This window comes from Falco rusticolus, chromosome 13, assembly GCF_015220075.1.
Source record: "Falco rusticolus isolate bFalRus1 chromosome 13, bFalRus1.pri, whole genome shotgun sequence".
Classification (NCBI taxonomy): Eukaryota; Metazoa; Chordata; class Aves; order Falconiformes; family Falconidae; genus Falco; species Falco rusticolus.
This window is the reverse complement of record NC_051199.1, coordinates 1,978,450-1,999,755: the sequence shown is the minus strand read 5'-3', so window position 1 is coordinate 1,999,755 and position 21,306 is coordinate 1,978,450. Positions and strand designations below refer to the sequence as shown.

Genomic DNA, 21,306 nt, shown 5'->3' with positions numbered 1-21,306 from the left:
GGAGTGGCGGTGCAGGTTCCTGGCCAAAGGAAGGGAGGTCAAACACTGTCAGGGCTGGTCTTGCTACCAGTGCTGGTGGGACCTCCCATCTCCAGCCATTTGCTCTTCCACACTGGTGAAGAGTCCCTTGGAGTGTGCCCACACGGACCCTTTGTGCTTCACCAGTCCGTGTTTGCACAGGTGTTTGCCCTTTTCACCCCCAGGCGTGCAGAAGCAGAGCTCTTATGATGGGTCCTTGTGTCTTGCAGCTACAGTGGCCCTGACGCCACGGGACCAGCGGTGGATCGGAGCCTGGTGGCTGGGACTGCTGATCTCCTCAGGCTGCTTGGTGCTCACATCCATTCCTTATTTCTTTTTCCCTCGGTACATGCTGAAAGGAGAGGTGAGACCTCATCTCCAGAGGGCCAGAACATTTCAGTGGCAGGGCTGCGCTCGGGGAGGGAATACCTGTCTCCAGAGGAGAGGGGTGGGAGGGAGGAAGGGAGCCCAGCAACCCTCCTCAGGTGTGGTTACAACTCCTCACAAGTTTTCTGGGCAAGCTTTGTGCCTCTAACACATGAAGGACGAGACCCTTTACTTCCTGACCATTAGCTGGAAAGCCAGAACCACCACAGCTCAGCGGACCAAACCCAGACTTCACATCCTTCCCGCTAGCTGCATTGGCAGCATCTGTTGGGAAGGCTTTGGGTAGACCTGTGCCTTCCCTGGAGCAGTGGGAGGGCTGGGTGGCTTCTTGGGGCTCCTGCATGCTGTCCTCCTTGGTAAGGGGTCTGTCCGTGGGGGTTTGACACCCCCGGGGTGTCTGACCCAGTTCTGCTGGTGATGGCTGTATCTTAATGCCCCATTGCAACACCCTCTGCAAGGACCTCCTCCCCTGACGCGGCAGCAGCAGCAGCGGTGGCAACCCCTGCTCGGAGCCGAGCGTCCCCAAGGAACAGCACTGGGATAAAGCTGGGCAGAAGACTTTGATAAATGGGCTTTTGTTTTGAGGAAAAATTGCGGAAAAGGGACAAGTTTCCCATTAAAACAAATTTTAAAAGATGCAAAATTATTATTCAGTGTTTTCAAAGCAAAGCCCCACTGGTTTAGTTTCAAAAGTAGTTTCGTTTTGTTTTGTTTTGAAATAGTTTAATCATTGATTCTTTAAAGGTCAAAATCAAACCCCAAATATTTCATTATTATAGCTAGAGGACTCATCAGACTTGAGCCGACCTGTCTCCAACTTCCATTGTCAGACTTTTTGCAGGATTAAAGAGGAGGTACCTTGCCAGGGTTCAGGCAAGGAAAGCTTCCCAAGTTCTCAAAACCCTCCTGAGCAGGACAAGCGTTTGTCTTGCAGCTCTGCTCAAGGGCTGCCGTGACTTTGGAGATAATCCACCCCCTCGCTGTAATGGGAAGGGAAACTCTCAGGCTTGGCTGGGGGTCAAAGGCATCTGGGACAGACCCTGCTCCTCCGGAGCTCGCTGCCTGCCGGGACGGTGCCAGCCACGCACGGGTGCTGCCCTCACCGCAGGCTGCTCTTCTCTCCCTCCCCAGGACCCGAACGCGAACGCGGAGGCTGGCATGCTCAGGAAGATGGAGAAGGGGGTAGCTGACGAAACCTCTCTGCTGGAGTTTATAAAAAGTAAAGGGCTGGCACTTAAAGGCGAGGGTGATGGGGGACACCGGGCCACGCTGGGTGGGTGGGGGCCACCACTCCAGCACTGCCCCGCTGAGGGGCTTTGTGGGAGCCGTGGGGTCTGGCCACCACGCTGCGGGCGATGCCAGGGCCAGAAGCACCGCCAGGGCTGTAGCACACCCTTCCCTAAGAATGTGGGGGAGGCGGACGCAGCCTCCCCTTGCTGTGGAGCAGAGGTCTGGGGGGCCTGAATTGTTTCTGAAGGTTGGTTTGAGGATTGTAAATGGCGTGAGCGTGCTGGGAAGTGCCAGCTGGGTGGTGTAACACAGCTCCGGGAGAGGCCACGGGGCTGCTGGCGCCAGTGGCCGCCGCTTTGGGAAGGTCACCGCACTGCAGCTTCTGCGGGTTTGTGTGTGTGTAGCTGAAACTGGCTTGAGTAGGGGGGTCACTGGTGAGAGAGACCAGTTTAATGACTTCTTCCAGCTCCTAGGATGACTTCTTTCCAGCTAAAGACCCTCTCTCCTTCCCTCTCCGTCCAGCACAGCCATAACCTGGCGCTGCCAGCTCCCACTTCTCTATCTCGCTGGGCTTTGAGGAATGATGCCGGGTCTCTGGGGCACTCTGCTAGAAGGGGCAAGCTAATTAGAGACCAAATAAGCAGGCTGCTCCCGAGGAGCCTGGAGTCAGCCTGCCTCTGCTGAAAGGGCAGGGAGGACGCGATGTCCCATGGCGCTCATCAGCTGCAGGAGCGGCTCTGGTCGCACCGCCCGAGGGTACGGGCCCTGCTCCAGGAGGACAAATGCACCGGGGCTGCGAAGTGCTCCTTGTGAGTCCAGGAAGGGGGAGAGGAAGGGTAGTGGGCAGAGCCGGCCCTCCACCTCGCCTCTCACAGTGCGTTGGCCACGGTCCTGCCAGCTGCCGGGCCAGATCAGGGTGCCTCCCCTTTCATTTTCCGTGCCCTTGGACATCCCCTGCACTAACTCCCAGGGAACAGCCTAAGGGTGGGGGTTTTCACAGTACAGATTCCTGACATGAGGAACCCAGGGATAAAATACGTTTTTTCCTGCTGTTTCCCTGTAGGATTCCCAAAGATATTCCTCAGGCTGCTCCTCAACCCCCTCTTCATCCTCCTGGTGCTGGCTCAGTGCAGCTTCTCCTCCGTCATTGCGGGTCTGGCCACCTTCCTCAACAAGTTCCTGGAGAAGCAGTACGGTGCCTCCTCCTCCTACGCCAACTTCCTCATAGGTGAGTGCAGCCAGGCAGCAGCAGCCATAGGGTGAAAAATACCCATCCGACACCAAAAAATCAGAGACAAAACTCTGTCATACTCATTTTTCAGTTTTCGAAAGCAGGCATTCTTTATTTTCAGTGCCAGATGCACGGGGGAGAAGTTCCGCCCGACGTGCATATCGACTTTGTTCACTGTTTATCTTTATATAGCCAGCCTATACATATTAATGACATTTCTGAGAAATTATTAACATATTCATTACAATTCCAAAACTACTTGTCATACCTACATGCTTACTATGCACGTGTGGTCTAATGGGTCGGGGGTCCTCTGGTGGTCATTTGGGACATCTTCATCATTTCTTCATCCTCTTCCTCATCATCTTCCTCTTCTTCTTCTCTTCCTTTTCGTGACCTTCTCTTCTCCTGGCCCTGTTTCAAGCACTCTTGGGTCATGTCTTGGTTTCGGACCGGTTCTTTTCTACTGGTAGCTAAACTACACAATGCAGTGTTGTACAGCTCAGCAATGTCACGGGTACATTAGTTGCAACATTTACAATTAAGCACACTGGTAAAATTCCTCCAGTGTCACATTGGCCAGGAGCCACCTGCCCATATTCCCCAGTTTTTATAAATCCTTCAGGAGGAAGTAATGGGAAACTGATATTCGGATGACACCCAGGGATCACCTTAAGATGGTTGATGACTTCCCTGACCTGAGACGCCTGCAGGCCAGGACTCTGCTGTCTACATTTGTTCACTCTCTCTCGTGGGCCAGCAACCACTCTCATTGAAAACTTGCAGCCCCACCACGTGGGTGAAGCGGGTCTGGACCCCTCGGATGCTTGGTCTTGCATCTCTCTAAGCCAGATTTCTGCGGCTTAGGTTTCTCATAGGTGCCAGCTGCCTTGGGTTTTGGCCTGTCTTGGGTAACAGTGGGGTCTCTGGGTTCTCCCAGTCACCATGAGGTCAAAGCCACTACCTCCAACCCCTGTCCACAGGGAGGTGACTGGCAGGCAGGATCCCCAGCTAATGCCATCGTTCCTCTGCAGGAGCTGTGAACCTGCCAGCAGCAGCACTTGGGATGCTCTTAGGAGGAATCATCATGAAACGTTTTGTCTTCTCCCTCCGGGCCATCCCCCGGTTTGCTGTGGTGGTGCTCGTTTTCTCCATTCTCATCTGCTTGCCCATTTTCTTCATGGGCTGCTCCACAGGGCACATCGATGGGATCTACCCCCCCAGGTAACGCAGGCACTTGCATTGTTTTCAGCTCCTTGTTCCTCCAGCTCTTGGCCCAATTACCCATGGGGTGGGATACATGCAGGTGGAGGGGAAGAGGCAGTAGACATCACCATGCTACTGCTTGCTCCTTGATCCCACTGCCTGGGGGAGATCTAAGCGCTATACAGCACAGAAAGCTTGGGAGGGCGTTTATTCCTGATTTTCTGTACCAAACCAGCAGGGTGTATTTTGCGCTCTGGATTTCTAGGGGGAAATTAGTAACGTTAGTGCCCACGTCCACATCAACCCTACACATGGGCACCTCGTGTGCTCCCTTTGTTCCAGCTGGACATCACCTTGTTCCTCATCTGGCTGGAAACTTTTGGCTCTTCTTGCCATGTCTTTTTAAGGTGAAAATGACATTTAGACTCCACCCCAGGCTTGCTGTCAAGTACATCGTGCTCATTTTCCAACGCACTGCCAGCAAGGGGCTTTCGTACAGATGTTTCCCATTGCTCACCGGCAATAAGCCTCCTGTCCTAGGGGTATGGTGGAGGGATGAGGGACGGGGCAGTCCCTGTGCTTCACCCACTTAAAAGCCACTTAAATAGCCATGGTGAAGGAAAGCAACAGCACTCTGCCAATCCACGTGTGGGTGATGTTTATATTTTGCTCTGAGCTCCGTACAGCACGCACCGTGCACTCAGGGGCATATGGAAGCCCGCTGAGGCGCTGGCATCTCAAGCTTTCTGCATGAGAGCAAGGCTTCAGACGTGAGGAGACCCCTCAGCTCAAGATCAGGTGCTGCAAGTGCTAAATTTTGAGCAGCACCTTGGCCTCTCAGCATTCACACAAGTTGACTGCCTGACTTGGCTCCAGTCTTGATGGGCTTTGCTGGGGGAGCTAGGAGCTGCTGGGGGGACTTGCATGGGAAAGGAGGCTCTTGCCTTATACTGTTTTGGAAACCTGCCCCCCTGCAATGGCAGCAGCGCATGAAGGCCTTTTGCCTGGGTCCCCAGGTAGCTGTGGGCTACGTGGATGGGTGAACCGGAGTCCAGCCCCATCCCACTGTGCCCAAAGGCAGGTCGGTCCCTGGTGCCAGCTTCCCGTAGGAGACGGACTGCGCTGCTCCAGCAGGTGAACTCCCTTGGGCAGCAAGGCAAGACAGGACAGATAATTTGATTTGTCCTCTTGACTTTCACACTGTCGTCAGGCTTGTTTGGAAACGAGCCCGCTTCCAATTTCTGTCTGAATGGTGTTTCCAGCTGGGGCTGTTCGCACATCTGTTTGCGCAGCTCTGGATGGAGCCCAGATATGTTTCTCCAGGCATTTGGCCGATTAGTTTTCAGCTGGGGCACTGTTTGGGGCTGGGGTGTGTGTGTGTGTGTGTGTGTGTGTGTGTGTGTGTGTGTAGTGTGTGAGTACTTGTTTGCAGACATAACATAATTACTGCTACATTCACCGTACACTTGCAAAGGTACCTGCAGGGGATCAGGGTCTGGCAGAAGGCCAGCTTGCTGCTGGCACCATCCCAGCACGAATAGGAATGGGGAAACTGGTCAACTAGTCAGAGGGATTTTTCTTCCTCCTGTCCTAGTTCTTTATTTTTTTTTAATTTTTTTTTCTCCTCCTTTTTGGCAGTACATTGAGTTCCCAGCAGCAGGTTAAGATGCCAAGTGGGTGCCACTGCTCTGAGCACATCTTTCACCCAGTGTGTGGAGAAAACAACGTGGAGTACGTCTCCCCCTGCTTCGCTGGCTGCACAAACAGCACCGCTAATTCTTCCACTCCCGAAAAAACAGTGAGTAAACCAAGGGGTTTGCAAAGCAGAGCGCACCTTGCTCACTGGTGACGGTGGAGCTAGTGATGCTGTAGGAACCTGAGAAATGCAGTAACGGGGCAGAGCCTTTTTGACACAGTAAGCGGGGAGGACTACTGGAGATGAAGTCCTGAGGTGTGAGAGAGAATTGCTGCAATGCCCTGGGAGTCTGCTTGGAGAAATGGGGATGGCAGCACATCCCATTGCAGGCTCCCACAGTCGTGCCTTAAAATAGGAGCTGATGCTCTTGTCAGTCTTCTGCAAAGTGATGTGGTCTGGTGCGTCACTAAAAACCCTGCTCTTGGCTTTGGGAGCTTTACATTTGTTTCTTCCAAATGTTTCCAACAGATCTACAAGAACTGTTCCCTGATCCCTGCTGGGAACGGTCTGTCCTTCGCCAAGACAGGCTCCTGTCCACTCAGCTGCTCCCACATGCTCCTTCCTGCCGTATTCCTCATCTCCTTTGCTGCCCTGGTAGCCTGCCTGTCCCACAACCCCCTCTACATGATGGTTTTACGGTGAGCAGTGGGCAGGGGCGGGTCGCAAGGCACTGGGGGAAGCATGATGTGATGGGTTCCCCATGCTGGGGACCAATGGAGCCTCTCAAACGTGCAACCAGGCCAAGGTGCTTGGCCAAATGCAGAGCCACCAGTGGCAGCTCTGACCACCCCCCATCCCCCATGGCTTCTCCCCTGCAGGGTGGTGAACCAGGATGAGAAGTCATTTGCCATTGGAGTCCAGTTCTTACTAATGAGGCTGCTGGGTGAGTGTCCATCTCCCAGTGAGGCTGGGGGAAGGCAGCAGGGTGCTCAGAGGCTTGCCCAAGCCCCAGGAGGTGTTGAACCTCCTCAGGGACAGCAAGCAAAGCATCCAGGCAGGGCAGGGTGGGCAGCCTGACTTCATCCTCTCTTCTCCAAAGCCTGGCTGCCAGCCCCGGCCATGTTTGGTGCCCTCATCGATTCCTCCTGCATCTACTGGCAAAAGCAGTGTACCCAGCGCCGGTTCTGCGCCTACTACAACAATGACTTCCTCCGCAACAGGTACCCTTGCTGTGTGTCCCCCTGTCCCCCCTCGGTGGGGACAACCATGGGGATGGTCCCCGGCACAGCCTGGTGCTGGCTGGAGGTGCCATCTCCAGACACAGCATCTCCCCACTCTTCTGACAGATACCTGGGGCTGCAGGTGGGCTACAAGGTGGTGGGCACCATCCTCCTCGCCCTCATCAGCTGGAAGGTGAAGAGGAGTAAGGAGTACAACGTGCAGGAGAAGGCAGCAGGGCTGGTGTAGCCCACCCAAGGACTGACTCCACACCCCCCGTTACCCACTGCCAGTACTTTGTCTTTTTTGGGTTTGTTTTTCCTCCTAAGGGAGCGAGTTCACCGTAGCAGCTCCGAGCTCCCCTCCTGCAGCCGTGCTCCCGGCGAGGGATGCTCCATGCCAGCCCCATCCTGGCACCGGCTTCTCCCAGGCTCTCCAGCGGCACCTTGTCCATCACTTTGGGGAGGGGTAGCCCCCACCAGCTGGAGCAGGAGGCAGATGGGGGCTGGAGCGCAGCCCCATCCCACCAACCCAGAGAAGTGCCTGCTGTGGGCAATGGTCCCTGCTCCGGCGTGACGTCTCCAGCCAGGCAATGCCTGCCCAGCTGGGACAGGAGCAGGGGAAACGGCTGCCAACCCTGTGGGGCTGCCCTGTGCCCCCCCCGCCTGCCCCCCCCTCACAGAGGTCAGCATGGACACTGCACACATGTTGTGAAAAGTTGTAACTAGGGGTTTATCGCAGAACATGTCAGGGTTTGTTGCTTTTTTTATTATAATTAAATAAAGGTCACTTTTCCAACTGTGGTGCTTTGCTGGTCTCCCCCCGCCCCAAGCTGGGGGATGCCTGCAGGTTGCATCCTGGCAGATGCTGAGTGCACCCCTTGCTAGCAAAGGTGAAGAAATGAGGGCACACAGGGCACGCGCTCCTCCTGCAGCTCCACCAGTGATGAGGGGCTGTGCCGAGCAGGCAGGCTGTGCCAGCTCACGGGCCAGGCAGCCCAGGGGCAGCGGTGCCCGGCTGCAGCCCTCTGCACCCTGCCTACAGCACCCAAAAGGTGTCTGCACAATTCAGCACAGAGCAGGCAGGGGTCTGCAGGCAGGGTGCTACATGCATGGGGCTGATGGCAGGGAGCCGCAGGCAAGGTACAGCGGGCATCAGGCTTGGGGATGGAGGCAGAAGGCAAGAGGCTGTGGGCAGGGGGCTTCAGGCAGGGAGCTGGGACCTGCTTTCAGCAGGATGCAGGCAGCTGAGGGCACGGGCTGGAGGCAGGAGTTGTGAGCAGGGCTGGGCCTGGTGTTGAAGGCATAGTGCAGGGGGCTGGAGGCAGGCAGGGGCTGTGGGCAGGGACTGCATGCAGACAGCTGCAGGCACAGTGCAGGTGGGTGCAGGCAGGGGCTGGGGTCAGGGGGCTGCAGGCAGGGGCTGCAGGCAGGGGCTGCAGGCAGGGTTGTGCAGCACATATCCCTGGCAGCAGTGCATCTGAAGGGAGAACAGCAGCTCCAGGGCCTCCCTGATCTGCTCCGCAGAGATTCACCTGCCCTGCCGCACCGCCTTTCCTGGCAGGACGAAGGCAGCCTGCTAGAACAGCAACAGCAGCAGTGGGACCTGGAGATGCACCCGCTGATAATGATGGCCTGCTGTCACCTGGAGAGGGTGACATGGCAGCACCACTTGACCGGTATCACAGGAATTGTTCCACGAGCTTCTCTGAAGATCCCGGCGCTGTGCAAAGGGCACAACATTCATCGCGCCAGGCCCGTGCTGCTGGAGGGGCAAAGGGCTCGAGGTGAACGCACTGCATCTGAGGAGGCCACATCTTTTCCGTGGCTCCTGTAGGAGGGGCGGCTGCTGAAGCACATTTGACACCCAGAGAGGACCGCGGCAGACGCAGCAATACTATCCACAGGGATGAGACAGCAAAAGATGCTGGAATGTCAGTTGGGTCAGGATCAGTGAGGTCCCCGGCCAGGCACAGCCACAGCCGTGGCTGAGCTGGAGATCACTACCCGCCCCCCCCCCCCCTCCCCCCCCCAGCTCAGGGAGGGACTGAGGGGCAGGGCAGGGGCTCCAGGGCCCATGGGCAAGGAGCAAGGGCCAGACAGGGCACCACACCTTCCTCCTCCCTTACACAGCAGCTGTATCCCCTCCTGGGCAGCATCACAGCCCGAGAGGTGACCTGGAGGGGATGGGGAGGGACAGGAGGGGAGCAGAAGAGTTGTCTTGGGTGAATGTATTCAGCCTCTGCTGTCCTTGTGCAGGGCACAGCACGACTTTTCCCCATGCTCTTGGCCAATGAGCCCTGCTGCATCCATGCTCACAGCACACAGCTAAGTTCCGTTGCATTTGCCTTTGCTGGGAAAGGCAACAGTTATTCTATTTGTTTTGCTTCCAAGACAGGAATAGCAAATGTCTCTCTCACCTCACCAAGAGGAGAAAATCACACCCAATATGGTTAAGGTGCACCCCTTTTTACAGAGCAGTGTGACAACCTTGCAATTTGAACAGAATTATTTTTTTTTTTTGGCTGCTACCTTCTGGGGGTTTTGTTTGGGTTTTTTGGTTTTTTTTGTTTTTTTTTTTTTCCCTTTACTGTGGTTTATCCTTGTCAATGTCAGTTGGTCCACGGGGATACGGACAGCTGAAACCGTGTGAAGACTCACCTCTCTGGAAGGAGTACAAGGACTCTTAGAGCAATCATGAATGTGCAGTTGAAGACACAGCTCACCACCCAAAGGTGGCTTGGTTGAATAAATAGTGAATGGAGTATTAGTTGCATGTTTACAACCCTTACAATTATGGAGGCCTTGTCATCAATCATCTTAGGGACTGTGATTCAAATTAGCAGCTATGATCAAATTAACCTGGCTGTCAGGCAAAGCGGTCACAGAGGGAGTAAAGGGAAAGGAGAGTAGAGGCAGGAGAGGACAGCAGGGGAGCTGCCTTGGATGTGCTCTGGATCAGCAAGTCTACGAAAACAAGGTCTGTCCTGGCTGTTCCCATTCCCACTCCCCCTCCACCTGGCAGGTTTTCCCTTAACACCCACATGACCTTCCTTAACTCTGCTTCTCCACCTCCATCCCACCAGGGGTAACATCAAGCTGGACAAGCCCCAGGAGGTGTCATCCAGCAAAAGAGGTGGCCCAAATGGGGCGAGCACAGAACCTTCTGGCCCCAAAGGTGTCACGGTGGCTGGGGCTAGTCAACGGCTCTATGCACAGGAAAGGTCACAGCTGCAACACCTGGTTTTGGGAGCCTTGGAAACCACCACTGGGGTGCCAGTGTTCAGGCACCACGCTATTTTTGCTTTTCTTTGCCTTTCAACAATCTCTCCTCCACTTTCATGTGGCTCCCGCTATCCTGGATCTCACTGTGCTTATCAATCCACTCCAAAAGCACCCTTCATTTCCAGGGGAACAATTCACAAGCAATGCACAGCCCATAGCAAAAAACATCCATCAAAAAAGCTCTAAAGGAGAAGGAAAGCCTCAATCCCTGCAGACGTGTAAATGCAGCAGGGTGACTGACTCTGGGTCAGGCAGCTGGAGCAGAAGGAACTGAGTTTATCACATCCCGCTGCCTCACCACAGCCATCCAAACACACTGGCTGCCAAGCCTCAGGAGCAACTTGCCAGGACAGCACAAAGCCACAGGCTGGGAACAAGGTTTATAAGTAAAAGCAAGAAGCAAAGCACAAAGCTGACTGGGGGGTGTGGGGTGTGTGTGAAACCCAACATTCAGATTTTCCAGTTCTGCCCTTTTCCCTGAGCAACTGGGGAAAACCAGCCCCAAATATTTAACAGGCAAGTCACGGAGTGCAGCCCAAAACCCACACGCAGCTCTGCAACAACCCAACGCACACGCTGTCCTCCGGCACGAGTGGCACTGGGTGCAGCCCCAGCTCAGCCACGCTGCCCTACACACCATGCTCAGGCAGGGAGAGCTGGTGTCTCCATCCAGCTACAGGGTGCCACCGCCACCCCCGGCAGGGCAAGTGCTCTGTGACTTCAACCCCAACAGCTGTGCACAGCGCACTGCAGCTGGCCCGAGTTCTCCAGTGCATTTGAGTACTTTTTTTTTTTTTTTTTTTTCTCTCTCTCTCCAGGTTTTTGGTCACTGGTTTGGGGGGGGTTTGCTACGTGGTTATCAAGCCTCAAATACCCACACTAAGGCGGTAAATGCACACCAAATAAAAAAAATACCAACCGCCAACACCCCAAAGCCCTGTATGTGGAGAAGACTGTTTTTTGACAACACAGACCTGGCCACCAAGCAGGAAGGCCGATCTCCAACGTCATGTTGAGCAGCAGCAGAGCCCCAGTACACGTGGATTTGACGCCACTGAGAAGAGTCACGGCAAATGCAGACAGACTGAAGTGAGACTTGAGAACAAACATTTAAGCAAAAAAAATTTATTTAAGGAATACTTTTACTAAGAATAACTTAAAACCAACCATAGCCTCATGCTACCTTCCCCTCTTATCTCAGCAGAGGCTGGTGCTGCCTCTGCTTTTCAAGGAGACAGGCCTTTGCAAGCAGAATAACCACCCAAAGAAACAGCAATATTCCCACTTCAACATTATGGATTCAAAGCAGGCAGCCTAGGAAGGATCTCCAGCTAAAGGAGTTCAAGGCATGACAAACATTTTCTAGCAATATTCTGGCTGCAGGAAAAAAAGAGAATGTAACATCCTTTGTAAACAGAACCCTCCCCACCTCCTGCAGGGACAGCAGAAGAGCTGTTGGGCTCACAGGACTAGAAACATAAGGCCCGGCTTCATTATGAGCACAAGCCTTTGCTGAAGATTGTTCTCACTCTTCCCAACACCAACACTTGGCAATGCTACAGGGAGGCAGAGAATGCCCCCGACAGAAAGGAAAAGGACGCAACAGATCAGTTGAACAATGAAGGAAACATCAAACCAGAGAGGAGAGGAGCCAGCAAAAGACAAAAAAAGCTCTAACAGAAGCCAGCTACTGCCTCCTACCCTAAAACAAAAGGGGAAACAACAAAAAGGAAAAAATTAAATGGCGTAGGACTTCCCAATATGCAGCATAGAGAGCAATCATCCTCATGGAGGTGCTGCACAGAAATTACACCCCACCAGAGCACAAAGCTCTATTAAGCTGCTGGCCAGGGCGACTGTGTTTTAAGGCAGCTGAGGAAGGGGAAGCTGAACCCCCAGCACAGTGCCAGGCTGCTGCCTCCCACCTGATCAACACCAACGTTGCTGGAAGATCTCCCTTCGCATAACCAATGCTCCTGGCCAGACACAGGGAGGAGAGCCTAGTCCCTTGGACAACTCAGACACATGCTGAAGCAGAGCCCTCCAACACTCCAAGCAGCCTCGAGCCACTGAAATAGCTACCGACAGCCATCCCCTGAACCTTTAACAAGATTAATGGTTGAGATCACGCACAGAAGAGCAACTTCGGCTTTAAACACTACAGGCAAATAAGAACTGGGAAATATCACCTTTATTCCCCCTCTTCATTGAGCATCTTCCTCAGGAGGAGGAATCACACAAATGTGCTAGCACTCAGTGGCTTTCCCTCTCACTCTGCCACAACAGCTGACCAACTGCACACAGAAAAAGATCTTGCTGCAGTCACTGGAGCAGGAGACAGGCAGGGGACTGCACAGTGAAAGCCAGTCGTGCCAGATCTCACGTGTAATATAGGTATGAATCTAAAAACATAACCAACTCATAGTTTCAAGCTAAGACCCTACTACAGCTCTGCCACTTGGCAAGTGTATACATGTCTGCAGAAGAGCCTGAAGTATGGGAAGGAGAAGCAGAATGAGACAAGCTTTCAGGACATAACCCTCAGTTAAAGAAAGACTCCCAAGAACTGTCCAACAGTGGAAATCACCCAAAGACACAGGTGCCGCAGCTGGAGTGACAAAGGCAGAACAGCCAGCCTGGTTTTGGCATTTAATACACCACTCCACTAACACAAAAATGGGACTGTGCCAGACTGGAAGAACAGGAAAGTAGGAGACACGAAGGTTTTTTATACTCTCAATGACTGCCCAACAGAGAGAGTCCGTGCACTTTGCAGAGGTGTGCTCCCAAGCAGCGAGAGGCTGGAGAAAGAAGTGCGAATCAGGAGGTGACCAGTACCTCCAAGAGGCGACAGGCTTACAATGCTAAACCAAGGCAGAAGACAACATGCAGACGCCAATCTCTAAAACTCACCTGGCAGTGCACTCCTTCCTAATTTGCTTGGCATCTACCAAATGAAAAGCCTAAAGATTAAGGAAAAACACAAGCCCAGAGGGTCAGCATCCCAGAGGAAGACAAAGGAACAGGTGAGAGGAAAAAAAGTGTTGCAGTGTGAACAGTCAGAGGAAATCACACCAGCAATCGTGTCATGTTGCTCCCAAGCCCACAAGCAGCAGAGGAAGGTACCACAATGCTGATTTCCAGCTTGAGTTTCTTCTTTCTACAGCAAGATGAGATTTGAGTGCTTCAGACCATCTTTTTCCTTTCAGTCCCCAAGTCTCTCCCTCCAGCCCTGCCCTTCTCCGTTCAGGCGACCTTGGCCAGCCATTTCTCAAGGCCCTCGAAGTCAGCATCTCCATCCTCTCCCTTGCTGCCCCGAGCACTGCACTCCACAAATTCCACCTTCATGGGCAGCTGGGAGAAGTCGAAGTCCTTGCCCTTCTTCCCCAGCTGGGCAGGGCCCCCAGTGGCTGAGCCATCCAGACTGGTAGGGGCTGCGGAGCGGGTCACTCGTAAGGTATTGCTGCAGACAGAGAAGAGAAAGGGCCCAGAACTGTCAGCCAGGGGAATACCACCTACACCACGGCTACCGAGATGTTTTGAAGCCAGCACTGTCAGCAGGATGCCAGCTACACCAAGGATAGAAGGTCCCATAGCTCTGCCCGGGGAGGCATAGGCACTTTGGCCACTTCCACATACCCACTGGAAGGCACAAGTGCAGAGAGGCTCAAGAGAGCAAGACAGAAGACCACTCAAGGAGAGGGTGCCTAAACAGGTTTTGTTTTGTAATAAACAACAGCAAGAGTCAGGCAATTATGTCCTCACCTGAATTTCCCCAATATCCCCATGGCAGATGCCAGTCACCAGCAATTACGCGATTTAGTGCTCAAGATCTGCACTAGTTTAACAGATTAACTGGAAGAGAGAGGCACCTGCGATACCAGGGATCACGCAGGCACTCACCCCACTGCAGCATGTCAAATACCTTTAGGGATTGAGAAGGGGATTGAGTCTCCCCGCTGCTCCCCACAAGGAGTGCCTGCCCAAGGGCCAGGCTGCAACGTCACCACTACTCCTGCCCTTCAGCTTGCTGCAGCATCTCAGCTCCATGCCACATGCAGAGAGGAAGGATGGACCTCCCTGCCCACATGCACCAGCATCCAAGGCAGAGGCAGCACAGAGGGGTAGAACAGCCCTGCAGATGCAGAGGGGTTGTGATTTGCCTGCCGCTGAGGTACCCCCAAAAGCGAGGCGAGGGAAGTCAAGGGGCTGCATCAGGCACAGATGCAATCAGCAACCCCTTCCCGGCTCTTTGACCGCCTAGTAGAGCCTCACGGATGGAGTGCTGCATCTCCTTCAGAGATAGAAAAGCCTGGCAGTGCCTGCTCTCAGACAACCCCAGCTACTCCTTATTCACAGAAAGGAGCTAAATTAACGGGGCATCGGGAAAGAACACCACTGCCCAGAGGTGCAAGTTCAGGAGTAAGAGAGCAGACACTTCCTTGGGTTCTCCACATCAGGAGATCCAAGTATGGCAGTGCAGGGAGGAGGATGGCAGCCACCTGCTAGCCTGCAGGGAGAACGCTGCCTAAGAGGGAGCGTACGACCTACCTGGAAATCCAACTTCTACACACAGATAACCAGCAAATGCCCAACACTGGAACCAAGGAATGCTTATTTTCCTGGAGAGTTAGAAACCAATTCCTCCCTTAAAAATGGAAAGGTCAGGTATGCAGCCTGGAAGAGGCAACAGCACAAATAACACTGCTGCCGTCTACTGGCCAAGGAGATCACAGAATCATTTAGGTTGGAAAATACCCTTCAGATCACAGAGTCCAACTGTTAAACTAACACTGCCAAGTTGTCCTGGTTTTGGCTGACATAAAATTAATTTTCATCTTAGTAGCTGGTACAGTGCTGGTTTTTTGCATTTAATATGAGAATAATGTTGGTAACACACTGATGTTTTAGTTGTTGCTAAGTAGCGCCTAGTTTAACTCAAGGGCTTTTCAAGTTCCCCATGCTGTGCCAGCAAGCAAGTGCAGAAGCAGCTGGGAGGGAGCAGAGCCAGGGCAGCTGACCTGAACTAGCCAAAGGGATATTCCATACCACAGAACATCACGCTCAGTACATAAACTGGCGGGAGTTGACTGGGAGCCACCAGTCGCTGCTTGAGGACTGGCTGGGCTTTGGTCAGCAGGTGGTGAGCAACGGTATTGTGCATCACTTGTTTTTTTCCCCTTGAGTTTTATTCCTCTCTCCTCTTCATTACACTTATTATTGGGGTTTTGGTTTTAGTTTGTTTTTTTAACTTCATTTCAATTATTAAACTGTTCTTATTTCCACCCCCCAAGTTTTACCTTTTCCCAATTCTCCCTCTCATCGCACTGCGGGGGAAGAGGGAGCAAATGAGCAGCTATGTGACACTTAGTTGCTGGCTGGGGTTAAACCACGTCACAAGTTACCACTTGGCAACAAGATGGTCATATTCCACAAACGTGTATTTGTTTGCGAGACCAAAGAGCTACACTCCTGCTACTGCTCACAAGACTGCCTTGCTGCTAACTGCAAACCAGCAAACAGGACCCACAGGCAACAGGAGGGCAAAACATCCAGTTCTGAGTGTGCGTGGAAGGAAAAATCTCTCCTAGATGCTGGAAGAGAAGGCCACTACAACACAAGAGCTGCAGAGGTCTCTCCCAGAGAAGATTTGATCCAACTACAAGACTCACAGGCAGAATCTTTGTGCACAGAGATTAAAACCAGCTTTAAATAAATCATCTACTTGCCAGCCATTGATGCTGCAGCTCATTCAGCTGGCGGCTTACACTGTAGAAGTCTACAAGCCACTTTCTCCTCCTTCCACTTGCTCTTACAACTTAAAATTAGTAACAGATCATACATCATTTGTCTTCCCAGGTTAATGTTCTTCCTAGTATGAGATACAGAGCCAACACGGGGTCACAAACAGGCTCCTGCCATGCCTGTTAGCAGACCAGGAAAACTAGACACTCCCTTCCCAGCTGTGAAGCTTTGCATGCCAAGCCCTTCTGCATCAGAGCAGCCCTGCAAAAAAACCTGCCCCAGTACAACTGAGCAGAGCTACTGAGATCTTCACACCACTTGCAGAAAGTCTGACATTCGGAAGCCAACCCTGCCTGTACCTGAGACAGGACAGTGCCCTGGGAGGTATCGCTTAGCTTAGGGAAGGCTACTTTTAGGAAAGGATTGGGATGTTGTTTTCCAACCCTCAGCTTCCAGGAGGCATTACACTGTTTGTGCCTACTGCTTTTTTGCATGCTTTTACAAGGACCAATCTTTTCTTATCTTGGTTACATCTACACAGACAAAACAGGCCGCTCCCCTTCTACAATGAACTTGGATGTGGCTCAAGGGACCTCGCTGAGCGCTGTGGTCAGAGACAGGAAGTAGAAGAGAGAGAGAAGCTCAGAGGGTTTAAGATCCAATTTCATACTTACAGCTCTTTCTCCAGCTGCTGTTGAATAAGTTTTGCTGATTTTGCCATTGTGACATCTATAGAGAGAAAAGGAAGAAAGCCGTTTGGTTTTATGGCAGAATTCAAAACTTGGTTCCTCCTCCTAAAGGTACAGCAAGGCCTGCTCATACTGTTCAGCCTTAAGAGATACTGGGACAAAGACAGCTGTGCCTGCACTAGGGGAAGAGATGCTGGAGCTTTGGGTTTGCAGGTGTGAATGGGAGCAAGCAACCCAAAGTCTGATATAAAGTAGGGAATTAATTTCTTCTTGCTGGGCAGTGGGTTGCTTCAGAGGACTCCCACCCACAAGGCCCAGCCCTCTCACCTGTCCGGGCATTATAGATCTCAACACAGCACTTTTTAACCTATGGCACATGGAGCTATGAAGGCCTTAGGCAGCTCCAGTAGTAGAGCACAAAATAATTAAGAAACCCAAATCTAATACTGCCCAAAAGCTTCAGACAGTTATACATGGATCCACACCTTCACTTTGTAAGTTGTAGGTATCTGAAAATCTAGTTCTTTCCAGTAACTGGATGCTCCTGCTAGTCCAGCCAAGAGAAACCATGTAAACATGGCAGCTAAATGGCTGTCCGATTTTAACACTGAGGCTACCAAGTGTGTACGGGCAGTTCGTTACACTCAAGTTGATCGTATTTTCTGCTGCCTGCAGATTCAGGCAGACAGTTCTGCCCAAGCAGAAAGCCACCTGTCTTACTTAAACCTGTCGCTCTCCCACGTGGTGCTTCTCTGCAAAGCTATTAAGACATACCTGACCTAAGAATTCTTCCAACAGCTGCTAGAAACATTCCTGCTGAGTAGTCTGAGTTTGAAACCAAGTTCCAGCCTTCAGTTTGCTGAAATCCCAACTCCTAAGCAATTCAGCATCCACGGCATGAACCCCTATCACTCCAGGACTGAATCCAATGTCCAGCCCACAGGGCAGCACACAATACCTTGCTTATTGCAAGCGATCAGCAGCGCAGGCGCATTTTTGAGCACAGTGTTGTCGACCAGGACCTGGTACAGGAACTCTGCCACATCCTTCACCTCCCGCTGGAAGGCCACACTGTCCACCACAAACACAATGGCTCTGGAGGGAAGAACACGTGCTGGGCCTGAAGCTCTGGAACCATCTTCCCCCCAGGTATTCCAGCCTGGGCTATCATATTTGTTTCCACATCTGATCTCACCCAACCCAAGAGCAGGTTAGCATGTGCTGGCTGAATTACACCCCATGTCCAGCCCCAGCAGGAAATCTTTCCCACTCCGCCCCAGGGATACACCACATCCCCTACCCTCCCCGCTGCAGCTGCTTTGCCTCATGATGCACTGCACAGACAGGTAAGGGGGAAAGCAGAACAATAATGAACGCCCACAACCCCATGGCAGAGCTCCGACTCTCAGGGCGCCACCCCACAGCAAATCCAGCCCAGCTCACAGCATTCCCAGCACCATCATTTGGTTTATCTCTTTGCAAAACGTCACCTGCCCCCTCATACCCTGCCAATCTCCTCCAAGTTACCTGGCTGCGGCCTTGAACCTCTCCAAGAACTGGAGCCGCAAACTCTCGTGGCCTGGAAGGTCGATTAAGGTCACGTTAGCACTCTGGGAACAGAAGCAAGAAGGTATTATTAAACCTGATCTAGGGTTACCTGTGATTGTGGGCTGGGGAAAACCAGTCTGATAGTGGTTTCCAGTTAGCCTGGTGTTAAAGCAGCAGCGGGTGAGTGAATCCCCACACCAGACAGAGGCACATAACTCCCCAAGGTGCAGCTTCTCCACCAGCCCAAACAATTGACAGTCAAAAGAAATGCTGAGGAATGACATTCATGGCTAGGACTCAGTAAGGAGGGTGCCAACACCAGCAAACCACCCGCCAGAGCTGAGAGGACAGCGCATGACCAGAGAAAAGAGAACGTTCAACCCATTTCTCACCCACAATACCCAACCTACAACTACCACATGCACAGTGCAAGTAGCAAAGCTCATCAGTCACCCCTCTCGGTGCACCAGCAGATTCACATGGTCCCTGACAGCAAGTGGATCTCTGCACAGCAAAACAACAAACTCCTGTCCTGCAAGTCCCTGATACAGAATAATCATCCTACAGTCTCTGCATCAAGTTACCTATTCATGCGTGCAATCTACCCTACTGCAAGTCTACCTAAATACACAAACTTTGCTGGGAATAACACAAAAATACCCTTGCAAGAAACTTTTTAAATTAAAAACTGTAAATGTTTCCCTTTCCGCAGCCTCCAGCCAAAGCAATGATGTTTCAAAGAGAACAAATGCCTCTCACATGCTCCTAATCAAGACAGGGCCAGGTAGGGCCAGGTCACTGCTCTCAAGAAGAACACTTGTTCTCAAGAGGGAAGAGAACACTACACAAGACCCTACCTACCCACTGTTCTTGGATTTTAATGGAAACCTCATCTACAATTTTAAAAAATGAAAAATAAGCAGAAAAACAGCAGTCTGCCTTGCAGCATTCCAGTATCTCTTCCCCTACAAATAGTTATCTGCTCAATCTTAGACATAGAAAAGTACAAAACAAGTCCTGCACTTCTCTTTACTAAGTTTTTAATCTCTTATCATCACTATTGTCACTGAAGATTGCCACAGAGAAACCATAAAATCACCCTCTGCTTTTACAACCCACCAGCACGTAATGTGCTGCCAGTTTCCTGCTTTCACGGCCACACATGCACTCAGCATGACAAAAACACTCTGAAATGAGAGAGATTGCCATAAATTGAAAATAACTCTGTCTGTGGCAGTCCAGGAGCTGAAAGTAACAAAACCCTTTTTAAGACCATATGAAGTTCAGCTAGAGACCCTTTTTAAGCCTGTTTAAGCTTTTAATTTTACTTTTCCTTGGGAGAAACAGAAATTACTGTCAAGCAAATAAACCAAACAACAGAACCACAAACCTCCTGCTCTGAACCACACCACTGTCCCCCACAGCACTGTGGGTTTTACTCCACTAATAAAAGAAGTTCCTTTTCCTCTTCTATATGAAAAAAATACCACACACCTTTCAAGGCATGATACGCAAACATGGTTTTCAGTCAAAAAGGTTTCATAATTTGACAAGCAATGAAAAAACAACCTGCCAAGACGAGAATTCCCTAATACCTCCCAGTATTTTCCTACTTTTTCATTGTACACTGCCTAGAAAAATCCTATCCTACACTTGGACCAAACTAGGGATTGACTTCAAGCTGGGAAGACCGAGCAGTACAAAAGGCATCAAGCCATGTTTAGCACAGGGAGTAGAAAAACAAAGGCACCAGCTGGCTATAAGAACCACGCACAAGTCAGAGCCAAAAGCTTGTCCACTCACCTTGTCGTTGCTGACTCTATAAACTGCAGAGCTGTCGGTTATTGAAGTCTGGGTATCACGGTATTTGCCTGTCAACAGCTGTGAAAAACAAAAGTAATTTTCAGAAAAAGGAGGCTGGAGGAACATGGACATCGTGTTTCATCCACTCAGAAACTCAAATGGTCTGTAAGAAGTAACAGGCTTCAGATATCTGATTTCAAATTACATGCACAAAACAGTTTCAGTTTTTTTCCCCCCCTAAAGAATTTTAAAAAACACTCATTAAGAAAAAAAAATCCATGTATATACTGAATCTCCGCATCACTACAGCAAGAAGGATGGCAGTGTGCCTGCAAGCCCTCTGGCGCGCCTTCACCTCCGCAGGAGGAGGCCGGAGGGGTGGCAGGGCGGCGGGCGCCGGGCAGCTCCCCGGCCTGGGGCTCCTCTCGCGGCCGCCCCGAGCCCCCCCACCCTAGCTCCCGGCTCACCCGCACGAACAGCAGCGTCTTCCCCGCGTCGCAGAGGCCCAGCAGCAGCACCGCCTTCCGGCCGCTCCTCCTGCCCTGCACGAACCTCCAGATCACTGCGGGGGAGAGCCGGGGCTCAGCGGGCGGCCCCGAGGTTCAGCGGGCGGCCCCTCAGCGGGCGCGACCCGGCGGCCGGTGCCCCCGACAGACCCCAGGGCGCGACCGGAGAGGTGGGGGGGGGGGGGGGGGGCGGGGATCCCGCGGGCCGCAACTCACGAAGCGTGATGGCGACGACGAGCAGCGCCAGGAGGACGGAGAGCACGGCGGGGTCAGACACCCGCAGCTCCCGCTGCAGCGCCTCCAGGTGCGGCTGCAGCCTGCCCGCCATGCCGGCCCGCCGCACACGTCGCCGTTCCCCGCACTTCCGCTTCCGGCCCCGCGGCCTGCCGGGAGGGGCTGGCGGGGCGCGCAAGGGCTGCCGGGAGCCGTAGTTCCCGCCGTGCTGGGGGGGCGGGGGCCGGGCCCCGGGCGGGGGGGCGCGTTGTCGCTGCCGCGGAGGGCGGGGGGGGGGGGCAGTGCACGGCAAGGCGCCGCGGGGCGGAGGGACCTGTGGGGCCCGGGAGGTGGTTGCTCTCCGCGCTCAGCACCAGGCCCTCGGTTTGAGGCGCAACATCTGGGGGTGATTAAACATCTGGGGGTGATTGGCGGCCTCTAGGTGCTGCGGCTGGTTTTGGGGCCCCCGGTTCAAGCAAGGCATCCGTGAACGATAGCAAGCTCCACAGAGAACCACCGGGGTGGGCTGGGGGAGGTGGCACGGATGGCCACATCTGTGCCGGGCATCAGGGAGACGGAGGCAGGCTTCTCA

The 21,306-nt window shown here is 52.8% G+C and overlaps 2 protein-coding genes across 3 annotated transcripts in view; one reads left to right on the top strand and one right to left on the bottom strand.

Annotated features, from left to right (window-relative positions):
• Nucleotides 1-7,729, top strand: part of SLCO2A1 (solute carrier organic anion transporter family member 2A1) — a 30,004-nt gene extending 22,275 nt beyond the window's left edge. The window contains exons 6-14 of one of the 2 annotated variants that reach the window (XM_037407070.1): nt 249-382; nt 1,537-1,624; nt 2,699-2,863; nt 3,901-4,090; nt 5,711-5,870; nt 6,237-6,406; nt 6,587-6,651; nt 6,808-6,928; nt 7,055-7,729. In XM_037407070.1, coding sequence (XP_037262967.1) covers nt 249-382; nt 1,537-1,624; nt 2,699-2,863; nt 3,901-4,090; nt 5,711-5,870; nt 6,237-6,406; nt 6,587-6,651; nt 6,808-6,928; nt 7,055-7,175 — 1,214 coding nt within the window. In that variant the 3' untranslated portion in view covers nt 7,176-7,729. The remainder of the gene's footprint in view (nt 1-248; nt 383-1,536; nt 1,625-2,698; nt 2,864-3,900; nt 4,091-5,710; nt 5,871-6,236; nt 6,407-6,586; nt 6,652-6,807; nt 6,929-7,054) is intronic. The other variant, XM_037407071.1, reaches the window with a different exon arrangement.
• Nucleotides 7,730-11,319: 3,590 nt separating this feature from the next.
• Nucleotides 11,320-20,868, bottom strand: SRPRB (SRP receptor subunit beta). Its single transcript, XM_037407072.1, has 7 exons — nt 20,718-20,868; nt 20,463-20,557; nt 19,996-20,073; nt 18,172-18,254; nt 17,603-17,739; nt 16,630-16,684; nt 11,320-13,673 (listed from the first exon to the last, which is right to left on the bottom strand). Exons 1-7 carry the CDS (start codon nt 20,827-20,829, stop codon nt 13,457-13,459), a joined length of 777 nt encoding a protein of 258 aa, XP_037262969.1. The 5' UTR covers nt 20,830-20,868; the 3' UTR covers nt 11,320-13,456.
• Between the last annotated feature and the right edge of the window lie 438 nt (nt 20,869-21,306).